Source organism: Taurulus bubalis, assembly GCF_910589615.1.
Source record: "Taurulus bubalis genome assembly, chromosome: 11".
NCBI classification, from domain to species: Eukaryota; Metazoa; Chordata; class Actinopteri; order Perciformes; family Cottidae; genus Taurulus; species Taurulus bubalis.
In genome coordinates, this window is record NC_136599.1 from 14342828 (window position 1) to 14358744 (window position 15917).

The 15917-nt window shown below is 40.0% G+C and overlaps 1 protein-coding gene across 1 annotated transcript in view; it reads left to right on the plus strand.

Moving 5' to 3' along the window:
• LOC306743303 (low-density lipoprotein receptor-related protein 1-like) overlaps positions 1–15917 on the plus strand; it is a gene marked incomplete at its 5' end in the record, with an annotated part of 80643 nt that overhangs the window by 1329 nt on the left and 63397 nt on the right. Inside the window, one exon of the mRNA XM_079225807.1 lies at positions 10952–11092. Coding sequence (XP_079081933.1) covers positions 10952–11092 — 141 coding nt within the window. The remainder of the gene's footprint in view (positions 1–10951; positions 11093–15917) is intronic.

Here is a 15917-nt window from a genome sequence, read left to right on the forward strand (position 1 = left end):
TGGATCCATATTTGTCAATGTCAATCTGACAGTTCCTTTTACTCTTTCAGCCCATGTTTATTTCCATGCCCAAAGAAAAGTAACACATTACAATCTTAATGTTGCAACCAAAGCCAACTGCTAATGTTAATGTCTTTTGTTAAAAATAGCCCCTTTCCTTCTCTGAGTTGGGAGGTCTTGTGTAAGTTTCATTAGATAGTGATCGAGGCTGTTCAGAGTGAAAGCCATAGCTGAGGTTACAGGAGTGGGCAAGCTCCTCCCACCTCCTCCATCAGTATGTAACATCTGGACACAGGGAGACCATTAATCCAACTTAGATGTGACTGCAAGTGGGGGAGGGACCAGTGGAAGAGCTGGGGGTGAGGGCGGGTGAACAGAATAAACTTCTCGTCAGTGTTTGATACTCTGTAACTGACATTGTTTCATACTTAGTTACATGCATAGTCAACATGTTTACATCACAATGAGTCAGTGACGTAAATGATAGATGTGGGTTACATTATTAGTAGTGTTTGTCCAAAATGATAGAAAATGGGTCAAGTGATTGTTGGAAGCCCTAAGGCCAGCCACTTTGACTGGATTTGTCTGGATCACCGCCAGCAACAGCCTGACTTTATGAATGGGAAAGCATTAGTGAGAGGAAGTTCAGAAGGCCGTTAATTTAACATTGGACAGACCTCTTTTGTTTGTTATTGATCTTTGGCATTGACTCCAGTATTATTGTGGCACTTAAAGGTGCCATCACTTTCATACTGACACCATCCAGTTCAGTGCTGTTGAGTCATGATTATAATGGGGAATATGAAGAAACATGAATGCACTTTGAATTGATGCTTGCTCTTGATTTATGATTGTTGAAACTTTGGGATGAAACTAACAACATTTGTTTTATTATCATTGATTTATCTGCAGATCCTTTTAGCAGTTAACTGGTTTAATAGTTTGATCTGCAAAATGTAATACAAATGTAAAAATGCCCCCCAAAAGTCCCTGGAGCCCAAAGTGACATTCAAATAACTTGTTTAGTCCAGCTAACAGTCTAAACTATTTTAAGTTTCCATATTATAATAAGACAAAGTAAATCATCAAATAATAATATTTGAGAAGCTGAAACAATCAAAATAGTTGGCATTTTACTTGAATATTGATGAATCAGTTCCAGAGTCAATAATCAGGAAAATAATTGGCAACTATTTTGATAATTTATTAATCTTTAAGTCATTGTTAGCATAAAGGCCAAAACATCTCAAAGTTGCAGTTTATCAACTGTGACGAATTGCTGCTTTTATTTAGTTGTATGTGATTGTTGTGGTAAAGTGGATGGCATTTTAATTCTGGACTCTTGTTTGGACAAACATGTGCAAGTAAAAAATGACACTGGATCTGAGATGTTGCAGATATGTTTCACTCTTTTCTAAATTGTGAGAATAATAGTTTGTTGCAAACCAAATCGATTTTCAAAAATAGTAATTCATTTTCTGATTTAAAATCATTTCACTTCTAGTTGATATTGGAGTAAATATAAATCATCATTATTTTAGCTGTGTCATTTTAAGATTTAGCTGAGAAAATAGCATTTTAGTATTGAGTCATTTGGATTTTGCAATTACATTATGCATGGCATGTAGCAAAATGGTCCTTTCCTCCACATTTAGTTATTGTAAAATACCATTAAGACGTTCCCCTTGGATAACTTTATAACCACTGCGCTTCCATAAAGGATATCAACAACCTTTAGAGGTAGAAGAATCGTGCTGGTAAAAAGTGTAAATGTAGGTCAGAGGCTAAAAAGGTGGAATTCCTTAGGAGTCTACACTCTATTTGCCTGACCTTTTTAATGGAACCTGACTTTACCTTTTCCTCAGAACTGTCACTGGAAACATCTGCTGGAAAAATTCAGCATCCCTCATACAAATTCAACAGCTAATAGAGCTTGGATTGCCCTCTTCAGCGTTTCCAAGTGGCGGTCACTTGGGAGTGGTTATTATAACTATGTACACCTGAGCCTGTCTATTTATGCACTCTTATCAGGTAACAGAAGATCCCCATAATGATTTTCTGCCATTCAGAGTATCCTCACAGACCCACATAGGATAAAAAAAGCATAAAATATGTGGATTGAAATTCAGCCAATGTTTCCAGTTTTGAGCACATTCTTTGGCTTCTGAGTGAGATTTAATGTAAAGCTTGTGTGCAGGTGTTTCACATTTTGGTCTTGACCTAGTGAAAATATTTGTGAAAGTGTAATAGCAGACGGTGGGATTCTTGACTGTTGCAGAAGTGAATATCCCCTTTTTATCCCTCTACTTCCTGCGCTGCATTGCAATCAACTGTGAGCAGAAGGTAACACCAGATTAGCATAAATGTCCTCCGTGTTGTTCCCACATATGGAAGGCGTGAGACCACAGATGAAAGAGTGTTTGTTGATGGTGAATAGCAGGGGTGTACTGTAACTGGTGTTTTCTGCTAGCTACATCACTGTTTATCCTCTTCAGCTCCTAAGACCCCCCAAAAGGAACTGATCTGCTTCCTTAACAAAAGTGTGTGTGTGTGTGTGTGTGTGTGTGTGTGTGTGTGTGTGTGTGTGTGTGTGTGTGTGTGTGTGTGTGTGTGTGTGTGTGTGTGTGTGTGTGTGTGTGTGTGTGTGTGTGTGTGTGTGTGTGTTTGGCGCTTTACCATTCATGGGGTTATTGTTGGTGATATAATGAGGCTTATCTCTTAGAAATTTGTTTTGGAACATGACACATTTTAACACATCTTTAGATAGGGACACATGGCACTTCATACAGAGGATACACAGAGTTGTTCAAATGTTGCAGAGGGTTGTAACGTTTGCCCGACACCTGGCACAGCTATGAGAATACTGGCTCTGTGACGCCCGCTTTCCTTCCTTAATAAACATACATTTTAAGGGCAAACAATTCTAAGACCTATACAAAATAAAAATAGCATATAGGACTGAAATAAAGAATCTATGTATTCTAATGAGATTACATTAGATAATCATCAACCATTTTCAACTCAAAAACAGACGGACCTGTGTGGTTATTTAATGCATTAACATATTCTCAATTGTCCCAAAAAATAGTTGTATGACAATATTGATATATCAGGATATAAAAATCAAAGCCACTGCAATAGAGGATTTTGTTGGTGGTGTAAAAACCTCACCAATTTTATCAACAAACTCAATACTTCTAATCTGATGATCATAAAGTCTATCCCATTACTTGAGCACAGCTGCTCAAAGAACATATACTTACACAGTAAAGATAAGTCTTTACATAACAAATAAATTGTACTTTATATTAAAAACAACACTTGACATGTTTATCATTAATACTTGTAAAATATTTTCCTCACTAAAGTGTTTGTCAACAAAAGAAGCATTAGCACACATTTTCCATTTTGCTTGTGTATGAACACAAGCAAATCTACTGAGGACTAGTTTCACTTGTTAGAAGGTAACATTCTAGACCTTCCAGTGGTGGGTCGAGTAAACAAAAGTATTGTTACTTTAAAAAAAAATATTGACTCAAATAGAAGTTAAAGTACTCATAAATTAACTACTTGAGTAAGCTCAAAAAGCTTTTTTTCTGAGATGCGATGTGGAACTATTCCACATCAGGGTCGAGATTTTCAGGTGGCCATTGTTTTGGTCTGACAAAGTAGGCCGGCTTAATATGAATGCTGTTCCTTGCGAAGGCAAAAGGAGTCTGGATGTTGGGCCAGGGATGTGCATGTGCGTCTTCTCCCATGATCTTGAACTGTAGCCTGGTCTGCACTGCTCAGTATTTAAAATGGAACTCATGTTACTTGCTCCAACCAAGCCTAAACCTCTTAACGAAGCCCGGTCTTGGCGCTGCACGTCCATGTGTATGCCCATCTGGTTATTACTATTGGCTAGCAGCGATGCTAGCTTAAAACCAGGAGTAAGCCATGTTAGTGCAACTCTAGTGCGCATGACCGTGAACTAGTTGGATGTACTGTGGTTCCTAACAATACTATCAAGATTGAAGGGTGTGTACTCTCTGACTTTACAGCTTCTATGTAAAAGTAAAGTAACTCCTGAAAGTTAAGTTTCTCGTCCATTGTGATATCCAGTTATTTGTAGGACGATCATATTTTGTGAGTTAAATCCCTCATAAGTGCATACTTTTTTTCAGAAGGTCTAAGGAACAGTCATGTGAAGTTGAAACCTTTTCATGTATCACACAGACGAGCTTTAGGTTCTCAGTGCTGAACAAAGAGGTCATCTGTTAAGATCTGAAGTGGATGACAACTCATTTGTGTATTGTTTGAGTCAGTCCTAGCAATTATCAAGCCAGGAACATTCCTCCCTCCTGCCTCCTTTAGAATACATCTAATGAGGGATTCATTGAGATCGACTCTCATTAAATCACAACAACATTTCATCCTTCAGCTGAGGTAAATCCTTGTTTAATAAGATGCTGTATTCAGTCCTTATTTCTGTAGCTTTTGTAGCTTTTCCTTGTAGATTGAGAGGACAGAGGCAAAGCAGCATTTACAGTCATCCCAGTTGCAGTGAATGCCTCAATTTATGTGGACCAGCCTTCATTTTGTGGCTCACATATTCTGTTTTCATAACAGCTGAATCTGATTTGACTTTTCCCTCTATGGGTGCACAGAGCTGTGCTATGCAGATACTACAGGGCGGGTGTGGAAGAGCTCTGTAGAATGCACAGTAAGACCTATTTACAATGCTCTTTATGTCCATCAATCACACTCTCTAAGGGTACGTCTTTTACTGCATTGCTTTTTACTGCCCTGGCCTGTGACGTCCTGCAGAGCCTCATCAGGTTACCTCCGAGGTCAAAGCTGCACCCTTTTGTTGTGCAATGACACAAAAACAAGGTTTTCAGGCACAAGAGTATAGGCCCTAAGTTCAACCCAGTCTTTGTGGAGCAGAACTTGAATCGCCTGTGGACATTGTATGTGCACTGTGAGCTGGTTAAAGTGCTCCAATGCGTGGCGAGGCTTGACGCAAAGCTAAGTGGTTGTTTCCACTGGATGAGCACTGCACAACAATTTAATGAACTTCTTTAATGGCCCAGGCAGTAGTGGCCCAGGCAGGGCTTTACATTAGATAGTTTTTTTTTCTCACACTTTCTACCCTCTTATACCATTATTTTCCACATCTTTCATCTAAAAGGCTCCAAATTTGGTTACAAAATAGTATTCTTTCATGTGAATAATTAATACAGCTCAACATTAGAAATAATGACTTCCCTCTGCCCCCATTCTCTTCCCTTTGGTCCTTGTTTGGTTTTAATTGTTATTTATAATGCATGGATTCTTGCTTTGAAATCCTGGCTAAACGGAGCGCAGAGAAATCACTTCGAACTTGACCGCAGGGGTCTAATTACATACTGTAGTCGGTTTGCTTTTTTCACTCCCTGAAACATACTGGAAGACCTGAGTTCCACAATGAAGGACCATGAAGGGGAGAAGTGATGGGTGAAGAGAAACTGTTCTGGATTTATTTCCATTTTTTCCTATCGCTACCATTGTACCTAGACGGAGTCCCATTTATTTGCTCATTCATTCAAGTTATTTCCCATTGCCACTGCTATCTTTTAACAGGATTTAAAAAAAAATCCATGCTCTATTGCTTAGCCTAGAAATGATCCACTAGGCCAGGGGATCGGGTTGGTTGAATACCGGGATGTGCTCAGTGTTGAGGCATGCTTAGAAACAAAAATAAGTTCCATATTTCAATTTTTATTTTTACTGAGTCTGTGTGCATTTGGATGATGGTCTTCATCACTGTGTTGTGTGGCAAACCTAACCCTCTATGATCTTTTTCTACTTACTCAAACGGACAAATTTCGTGGAAAAAAAGTCTCTCTCTCGTTTTACTAGATTATGGTTCAAGAAATTTGGGCAACACGCATCTCTTACTCGTTTCCCCTCGGTTTCGTTGTTGTCACACTGTGCCAGGTGGCTGGAAGTCCCTGTCTCACTGGAGAGCATTTCAACTTTTGTTTGTTTTATGTTTTTTTGTTTTTGTGAACAAAAGGAAAGTCTTCTGTTATATCCAATGACCCTCCTCACAGCCACAAACATCAAATGTCCGCTTCATAGGGCTGATATTGCCGCGTCGTAGCATTTTCAAACCCTTCCGTTTTTGGGGTTCTAAAACTCCAAAGTAGTGTGGATGTTAGGTGTAAATGTAGAAAAAGATATGCGTTTTAAAATGGAAACATTGTGTGGTGTCGTGTAGAAGCTTAAGCCGGTCATACGGCAAAGACTAAAAAAGCAACAAGTAAGTTTCCCTTGAATTCAAAAGCAAAGCGGTTTGTTTCTTTGAATCTCGCTGGTCATCTGTAACACAATTTATTTTTGAAGGTAAATGTGAACACATGAAATCAATTAGAAGGTGCTGCTGGAATGTGCTCCATGGATCTGGAGTTGATTTGTAAAGCAGGGATGGCCATATTGAGAGAGATGGAGTGGGGGGGAAGTGGGTCAGCATTGTATCCCAGCTGGTGACGCTGTCTGCAGGCCTCCATCACTTGGCTGCTGAATTAGTGCCACAACACCATTTACTCACCATCCCGTCCTGTTCCCTCTCACAGAGTTGCTTTGGGTCTTTTGTGACTGTTTGTTACAAAAGTTATTTAATTACGTAATAGCAAAACAACACCTTTATTGTGTTTTTGCAAATGAAAAGATGGCCTTAAAAGTTTACTCCAGTACTCCATTCTTTTTAGTAGGCACTCGGGAGGGATGCTTCTATAAGAGTTGGGCTCTGTGTACATTTATGCATTTGCTCATTCGCTTGTGTTAAATGCTTTTTGCCATGCACAGTGCTAAGGGGCAATTACGTGTGCCCTGTTTAGACAGCGCACAGCTCCAGTGGCCCTGCATAAGGAAATACAGTGTGTGCTCCTACAACTGGCAGTATGCTCAAAATAAAACCAAGTCAGCCGCCTGGAGTCCGGGCATCTACATAGTACTCAACTCAGTGATTCATGGTGTAGTGCGTATGCCAGAATTAAAACATTTGTTCGATATGTTCAATCTTTTAGTGATAACGGCATGCACGTCAGTTCAGCTTATCTCACAAATTCATGCATAGAGCCTCTATTCTCCCCTCAGAGCACCTAAAAAGAGCAAGTGCACTGGCTTCAGCACGTCATAACCATGAGAAAACGTCTAATAGATATTTTTTGCTCAGTAAAACGCAGTTAATTCATCATGATTTCTTGATTTGATAGTGTAATGAGGAAAAAGATTGAAATGCAGTCGGATCTCTAATTTTGACCTCGCACATCCCGATTTAGTGTTTTTGAATTTCTCCGTTTCCAAATAATGGTCATTGAAGAAACGTTACGCAGTTTAGTTAAATAGAAACAACCGTGTCTAATGGACACATTTTTACTGCTTTACTTTTAGTACTTCAGGCATTCTAGGACTTACAGTCACCTCAAGGACTTTCTCTCCATTACATATTTTTTAAATGACTGTCCATGCAACATATTGTAACTACATTAGAGTGACAGAGAAGGCCTTTTTTTTCTTTTCTTTTTTTAAACAGCCAAATAAAGATATTCGTACATCGTGTAATTTCTCTTCAGAAATAGAAACTCTGTTTCCTGTAGAGTTTCCAAAGATGTCTTTACTCTGTAATGGTGTGAAATTCAAAACTCTTGAGGGTTTCAGCTAAATCTGTGAAAGCTATTTTTCTCATTTTCTTCTCTAATTAAATGTATTTTTGCTATAATAGATACCCAGAGGATAGTTGTTTGTTTCAGGTTATCTCCGTGTGGAAAGAGCAGTGTTTCAAAACTTTTAGAACTTGATAATAAGCAACAGATTGTGAGATGTATTTCTTCTTTTTTGTTGATAGAAGAGTTGAACGTTGTGGGATTTCCTACCATTTAGTCACAGCAGTGTGATCGAGTTGCCTTCAGCTGTGGCAGGAAATGCTTTAGTTGGAATGGTATTATCAGGAGAGGACTCTGTTGGAGGTGAACACACTAGGCTTAGAAGAGTTCTTGTAAGTCGAGTATGTACCTTGATTCATTGGGTTTGGTGTTTGCTGTTGGGTCAATCCCAGGAGACTAAATAAAAGCCTTCTTCATTCCTTTTTGTAGGTAAAAGTGGACTCAAATGGTTTAACATTCTAGCCTGATTTAGACCCTCTAAAAATTGTCAGCATTTTGGCAGGAACTTTGGGAAAAAAAAGGCGTCTTTGCAGGCTGAATTAACAATTCACATCTCTGTTTGAGATATTTCAGAGAGCTTTGAAAGAGGACTGTTGAGGAGGAAGGCTGCCAGTCTCTAACCCCTCCTCTGCCACAACCTCCAATTAGACTCAGAGGTTCTCCCCTCTGCGGCCATTTCATGCTGGTGTCTAAAGCGATGATGAAATTAGAACCCACAATGTTTTATTTCCATTTTTATGCCCACTCAGAGGGAACAACTGGCTCAGCCCAGCTGCTTCACACGGGGGACCAGAGAGGTCGAGGTAATGCCTTCAATATGGCAGCCTGTCGGAGGCTTCAATGCTTTTACTCATTTCAGCTCGGGGCCAAATCAGTGTGACTGTTTGTTTGGTTGTTTAGGCAGATTAAATGGCAACATATAAGCACAGGCAAATCCAGTGTAATTAGTTGGCCTCCAGCCATGGCTAGCCTCTCTCTCATTCCTTCACTGAGGAGTTGGGTGTGCGGCTGTCTTCAGTCCCTGGTCTCTATCCATTCTCCTGCAGCTCTCTGTCTCATTCTCATCTTGAATGTTATATCCTGTCACATTCTTATGACATTTGATATAGACTCTGTATTATGGTGTCTCACGGCTGCATTTAAATCTCATACTCTTGCGTCACTTGAATTTAGTTTCATAAGCCTTGCTCCTGCCATTGTGTGAAGAGACTGCTGTGCATTTTAAAACCCTGTCTCTTAATCTCCTCAAATATCAAGGTGTTGTTCACATAAGGAAAGCTGTGATCGGATCCCTGCAACCCTTCAGCTTCTAATTGTATTTACTAAAAACATGACACTCAAAAGTCTTTGCGTTTAGTGCTTACACGTACACTGCACTGTCACATGAAAGAAGACGAGGGTCTAAACTAAAGCCCTTAGTCTGAGAGTCAAAGGGAATGTGAATGCAATGATACACTAGCCTCATGCTCTCTTGTGATTTCAGTCACATCCCAGCCCCCTTGCGGTGCACCCCCACCGCCCACCCCAAACACCTTTCTGCCTGCCAAGTATGTAGGGAGGCAAGTCATCCAGGGCAAGAGAGGGCTCCGTCCCTGCAGAGAATTACAATGAGACATTTGGTGCCGTTCTTCCCGGAGCAATACTGCACAACAGTACAGTTACAGCAACCTCCTGCCTGAAGTGGCCTTTGTGGTCTCTTTTCATTGTGTGTAACATTTTTGCCCGTCCGCATAACAGGAATAATTTCACTTTTATATATTTGGCAACCTATTTTAATTTTTCCTTATGCTGACAGAACATGTTACCATAGAATATTAGCTTTCTCCATTTTCTTTTGTATTTACGTTGGATTTTAGTTTGACTATTTAAAGGATCATTTCACTTATTATACATCTAAAATGTATAGCACCACTCCAATATATAAAAATAATTCTGTTGAAGCATTTAAATAAAAAATACATCCAGAATACCTATTTTCGACTATGGCGAAATATGCAGATCACCATAAAATCTAACTGATTGACCTAAAATTGGAAAGAGATTTACTTTTGGTGTTTTAATGGCTTTATATTATTTCTAAATACATATTTTTTTTATATTTTTTATCTAAAACATTTGGAATGAAAAAATATTTCTGTCAAGAATAGTAACATGGATTATGTTCGGGAAAAACAAACACAATTTAAGAAATTGAGAAGGATTTTCTTTGTAAAACAGAACATCATCATCATCAGAACATCAGTAAGGTCTTTATTTCCAAAAAAACTATTTCAAAAAAGTACATTTGAGCATTGTGTCAAGCACTCCAAAAGACCTTGGTGTGACCTGTTCTGTTGTTTGTTTAGGATTGTAAATGTATACATTTGATTAATCTAAAATTGTATTGAGGAGCACACGTCTATATCATAAATGGATAAGTCTAAACCTGGGCAAATAAAACCAAATCTCCATCACTAGACACAACAAAAGTTTTTTTTATTTTTTTGTAATTTGTGTGAACTGGCCCGTTTAAGATACATGATTAAATAGGTGGCTAATTAAGTGTTGACATACCGATGCAACAACATGCAGGTAGAGCGCCATTTGTCGAGGTTTTTTTCTGAGTGTGGCTGAGTTAAAGCGTGTCAGACTGCTGATGTGCTCATGAGCGTTGCTGTGCTGCTGCTAGCCTGTGGTACACCTCAACAATCTGTCCTGACTTAGTGCCCAGAACTACCGCGCTCTGCACTTTCCCATGGGTCAGACGGTGATTGAATGCCCAGTTATGTCTTTGCTGTGACACATGAAAGAGCCTCTGTGGCAAAAGTTGAAAAACACCTTAAGAGTAATACAAAAAAAAAGAGGAAAGAAATGAGATGTCCGTAAGAAGAGAGGAAACAACAAACAAACCCCTGAGCTAAAAGGCACCACTGTTGGTTGTAAACTTCTATGTTTTTTTCCCTTTCCTGAATAGAGTGTGATATAGTGTGCCTGTGGGTCTTTTGATACAAAAACATCATTGTCAACTTGATTTGACCCTTGCATGTTGTTTTGCCCTGCTCAGTTCAAATATATGCTGCTAAAAGCTGGAAATCTCCGCTGTAGATTCTTCACTCAATAGTTGTTGAAAGGTGCTTAAAAATATTACAAAGACATGAGTAGGAAACATTACCTTTCTACCTGGTATTTTTTTGTAAATGTGTGATTTGAAAAGCATTTCCAGCCACAGTTGCTGTTTGTGATGACACATCAACTTACTCTTTTTTATTTATTTTTTTCAGCCCCCAAAGTTGATGACCAGCCCAAGACCTGCAGCTCTAAGCAGTTTGTATGTAAGGACCAGGTGACCTGCATCTCTAAAGGTTGGCGCTGCGATGGGGAGAAGGACTGTCCAGATGGCTCTGACGAATCGCCAGACATCTGTAAGTGTGCCTCCATGAAAGCAGCTTCTAAAACTGTCTCTCAGCAGGCCTGTGTCCTCAACTCTCATGCTCTCTCCAAGCTGCTGGTTCAGGGCAATGAGCGCTACCACTGCTTTTACTCTGCTTTGTTTTTCTTGAGATTGCTAGTTTGCAAATTAACATTTTCTGTACCTCCATGTCGCCACAATGTCGTTGTTGCACATGAAGTTTGTTTTATGACATGAAATTGACTACCTCTAAATGGCTTTGAAGAGACAACAGCACAATGTTCAGACAGTTTAATTTGTGGCAGAATAAGAGGGTGGGTTATACCCTTTCTACGAAGGACACAGGCTCACAGTGTGTGCTCGGGCTTCTCTGCTGAATTATAGCTCTAATTATGCGGCCGTGTTTAGTCTGAATGTTTAGGGATGTGTCTGCTCTTGTCTGGACTCTTGTGGGATCTGTGCAGTCACTAAGAATCTTTTCCCAGCCACTCACATCTGTCAGCTTCTCCATCCTCTCATTCATCCATAAACTTTCTGGTAAAAGCCTCCCCACTGTTTATATGCAGGCACTAATGGAGATTTTACTGTCTACATGTGCCACACCTTACTTGTCATGCCACAAGCATTTTCACTATTGTCTGGCACACAGAGACAAGCATCTAACACCTAGCATTAAGGGACTTGTAAATAGTGGGTGAATACACAAGTACGGCTTAACAATGTCTGTATTAGGGATTACATTTTTTTTTTAAAAGCTGAGGGGGTTACAAGATTTATCATTTCCAGATTCAGAGCTATACAAAGTTGAAGCTGAACAGAAAAATGTACCATCTGTCACACTCCATTTTGCATTGATTCAAACTGAATTCACTGCTAACAACATGACTCTTTAATTATATAGTGTCCAGTAAATTGTTGAGGAAATTTTCAGAGAGGAAGAAAATGATCAATTGTAGTTTTGTAAATAACCGCAATCACAGAACATGAGCAATTTTATGTCATTGTGACTCGCATAATTCACTCGAGGAAGCTATGGCCATTCAGTTTCTGCCCCTTTTCTACTAAACAATTTAACTGAGTGAATTTTCCATAGCACTTATGTAATTTGGTGACGCAGACAATGGTGGGATTCATCTTCTGCATGAAAAGATGGTGATCAGTGTTTCACTAGAACATCAAGATATGTTCTGCTCAATTACCCGCTTCCCATGGGCTCGACTCTGCCTGTCACTTTACCTTTTAGTTAAGGCGCTTCTCTATTCATGTGAGTTTCTTGGGCAGTCATAAATATCTGTTACTGCAATGAATGCACTTTCTTTGTGCAGTGCTATGTGTTTGCAGTCAAAAGGCAAGGCGCCTTTTAAGTATCACAATGAAAAGCAGCCAGACTGTGATTTTATCCACAGTCGTTTAGTTGATCCATCCATTAAATGTGAGTTGTGTTTGGAAAAGTGTGCTGCAGATAAAGCTACAGAGTAAGCCAGCATAGATGGAGATGGGAGAGCTCGGAGGAGTATGACTCGAGGAGGAGGTTATTAAAATCCTGCTCTGACTCTGAGCGGAATGCATAAGTCTTTTACTCGTTATTAGGGCTGCAACAACGAATCGATAAAAATCGATTATCAAAAGTGTTGGCAACGAATTTCATAATCGATTCGTTGTGTCGCGCGATTATTACGCCAGGCAATAAGTCGCGGAGAAGAAAAAAAAGAGCGGAGCAGAGCAACTGGCCGGCCAGCGTTTCTGAGATTGGAGTAAGACACGAGAAAGCTGAGGTTGTGATGTTCTCAAAAATAGAAGATCTTTGACAAGTCGAGTCTTGGCCAATCAGCGTCTTCATGTTCCTCAAACTTGTTTTTAATGGAAGCTAGTCAGCTTGCTATCGCGTTAGCTAACGTGTTTGGGTTGTGTATTGTCGTTAAAGTTACGTTATGTTCCGTTACAGTTCAGTCTTGCTTGTAAAAAAACGTAACGTGATGAAACATGCCCCCCCCCCCCCCCCCCCACCCCCGGTCTGGTTCAGTTCACGCTGTCACTCGTTAACGTTAAACCGGCACACCGGCGGATCTGGCTGCAGGTTTTTTTGTTTTTTTTTACTCAAAGTAGAATGAAGCAAATCACGTCGTTGGGCTTAGCCAACAACGTGATGTCGTGGTCATAAGAGACCGAGAATGAAAGAGTTTAAGGAAGAGGACGCTCTATATGGAGCAGTACAGCGTCCCTCTGTCCCAGTATTTCATACATATTGATAAAGCAGGGTATGTAAATGCAGCCTCTGGAGGGATCAATTACAGTAAAAAGGGCTCACATTTGGCAGATGTAAAGCATAGATGTGTATGTTTTTAGTGTTAGTCCATTTTGTTGTTTTAATTAACAGCTCAGGGATGTTAAGGAGCAACCTGTTTGTGCACTTTCTGAAGATGTTTTGTACTGTCACTTCTGTTTTTGAATAAAGGGTTGGAAATTAACGCTTTTTTGATAAAAACATTTTTTTATCCGATTAATCGAAAAAATAATCAACCGATTAATCGATTATTAAAATAATCGTTAGTTGCAGCCCTACTCGTTATCCTGGCTTTTCAATTCACCGGTTGAAACAGTTTGCCGGTCATCAGCCTGGTTTCATCCCTACTAGGAAGTATCATAAGAGACTGGCGTGCTGTAAACAAGGCTGCTCTCAACTGAGCTGTTAAGGAAATGGAAGATATAAAGGCAAGCCAAACATTGATCCCTCTTACAGTGGGACTGAAATCTGGATCAGCCGTGGAAGTTTTGTTTTATTTTGAAAGTTCAAGGTGTCATCTGTTCATCTTTTGCTCTCTTTCCTCATCTGCAAAGTTTGCAAATCAGTCAAACTTTCTCTTTCAAGTTTGCAATCTGACCACAGTTGAGTTCTGTGTGTTAATGTTGCTGGGAATTGGAGTGGTGCATGCTACTATAATTATGACATTATCTCCAGTTCAAGTTAATTACTAACTTGGTTTACAAAGAGGAGTCACAGAGATTTCACAAAACAAAAATGTTTTCCTCTTATTTCCTTCGTCATTTCTTTCCTTCTATTCTTCCCTCTGTGGCAGCTTGGCTGTACTCTGATCTTTGTGTGGGATCTGCCAACCAAGATATCGACTAGATAAGACAATGTGTAAAGCAACGACTTGGAAAAAATGGATCTTTGTTTCTTAAATAGTATATCATTTGAAAAGGGAATTTATGAAAATAGTCATCTGCTTGTATCATTCCATTCAACTGTTGAAAACCACACAGTGACTGTAGCTAGTTTGGCTGAAGCACCAGTTTTGTTTCTGGTAAATGCCACCTGTTTTGTTTACGATGATCATGAATTCACTTGCCGTCGGAGAGGTGGGTGTTGTAAATGTGTGCTTTTGTTCGGTGTGGATCTTTGAACTACACCTCTGGTACCCATGCTAGAAGAAAATGCACTCCTCGGTATCATACTGTCTGGAGGTCTAATTGCCTGTCGTTCCCAAACCATTTATTTGAGCTGTAATTATGTTGAGCGCTAAAGACAGACTTCTGCCACAGTAGTAGGGTTGTAATGTTGCATCACATGAGAAGGTTGACATGCTGTGGTTGAAATGGCAGTTGGTGTCAATGTTTCATGCAAGCATCATTCATCACGTGGGCTTGTTTATTGGATGGGTGCTGCTTCAGAGTGATGGAATGGTACATGTATGGATGTATGTTTTTGCACATGCTGCATGTCTCATAAATGGGCCGGTGGGGGTCTGGGCAGGTTGTCAGCTCTTGGGCCGTCATAACCCTCAGACCCCCAGTGTGCACCTCCCTCTTATAGCCCCTAGTTCACACTCAGATAGCCATCAGCAGTCTGCCCGTACAGGTCCCTGTCTGCAGGTTTGACCCTGTCATCCTCTCCCAGGGACTGCACTGACTCCCCTCACTGCATGGCTTCAATTGGTTTCAGACAAGCCATTTCACCTCCATTACATACAGGCTTAGGGCTCAGGAAGTGGTTGACACATGTCCTCAGGGCAGGAGTACATAGTCTTTGTGTCTTAGCAATGGTGCTCTGTGCATGAGTTCTTCTTCTTCATGCTCTTATAGGTAGTTGTGGTATGTTGTTATCTTGCATTTGTCTAGCAGAGAAAAAGTGGTGAGGGTTGTTCATATCGTCGGTGCATGGCTTCCCTCACAGATGTTAAGCAGACTGGCTCATTAGTCTCACTGTATGTGGACTTCTGAAGACTAAGAGATGTGGATTGAGGATTCTTGGTTTTGTTTTCTGTGTTGGGTTTGTGTGCACCGTTTTCCAGAAGGGTAACTTTTTTTCTTGAATAAAAGGTTTATCCAGAGGTACTAGTATCAAAAACAAGTACTGACTAGTGAAATCTTCCATCTCAAAGTATCAAAATTAGAGCTATTTGGTATTATCATTTGAACAAACATAGATTTAAAAAAAAGTTTGGATTATTTTTGAATTTGGGTTGTATGAGGTATTTATCCATAGTCAATGTATTACCGATAGTAGAAGACGTTCAGCATGCCCCGGAATTGGAGAATCAGACGGGGTACCCGGCCAGGTGTGTGACTTTGGTGAATCTGAACTAACCTTTTAAATCACCAAAGTCACACAAGAATTCTAACTAACTAACAGATCAAGGCAGTGGTAGACCAGCAACTTCCACGTTTTGTGAAGTAAGACTGACTTTTTGTCAATGTAATCTTGTGTTTCTTTGAAGAGTGTAGATAATGCATGGCCCAGTCTACAGCGTACATTGCTTTGCTCCCGTGCTGGTACTCCTGTCTGTTATTCCAAACTTCGGGCATGTCGACAGCTATCTACTGCAGATAATGCAATG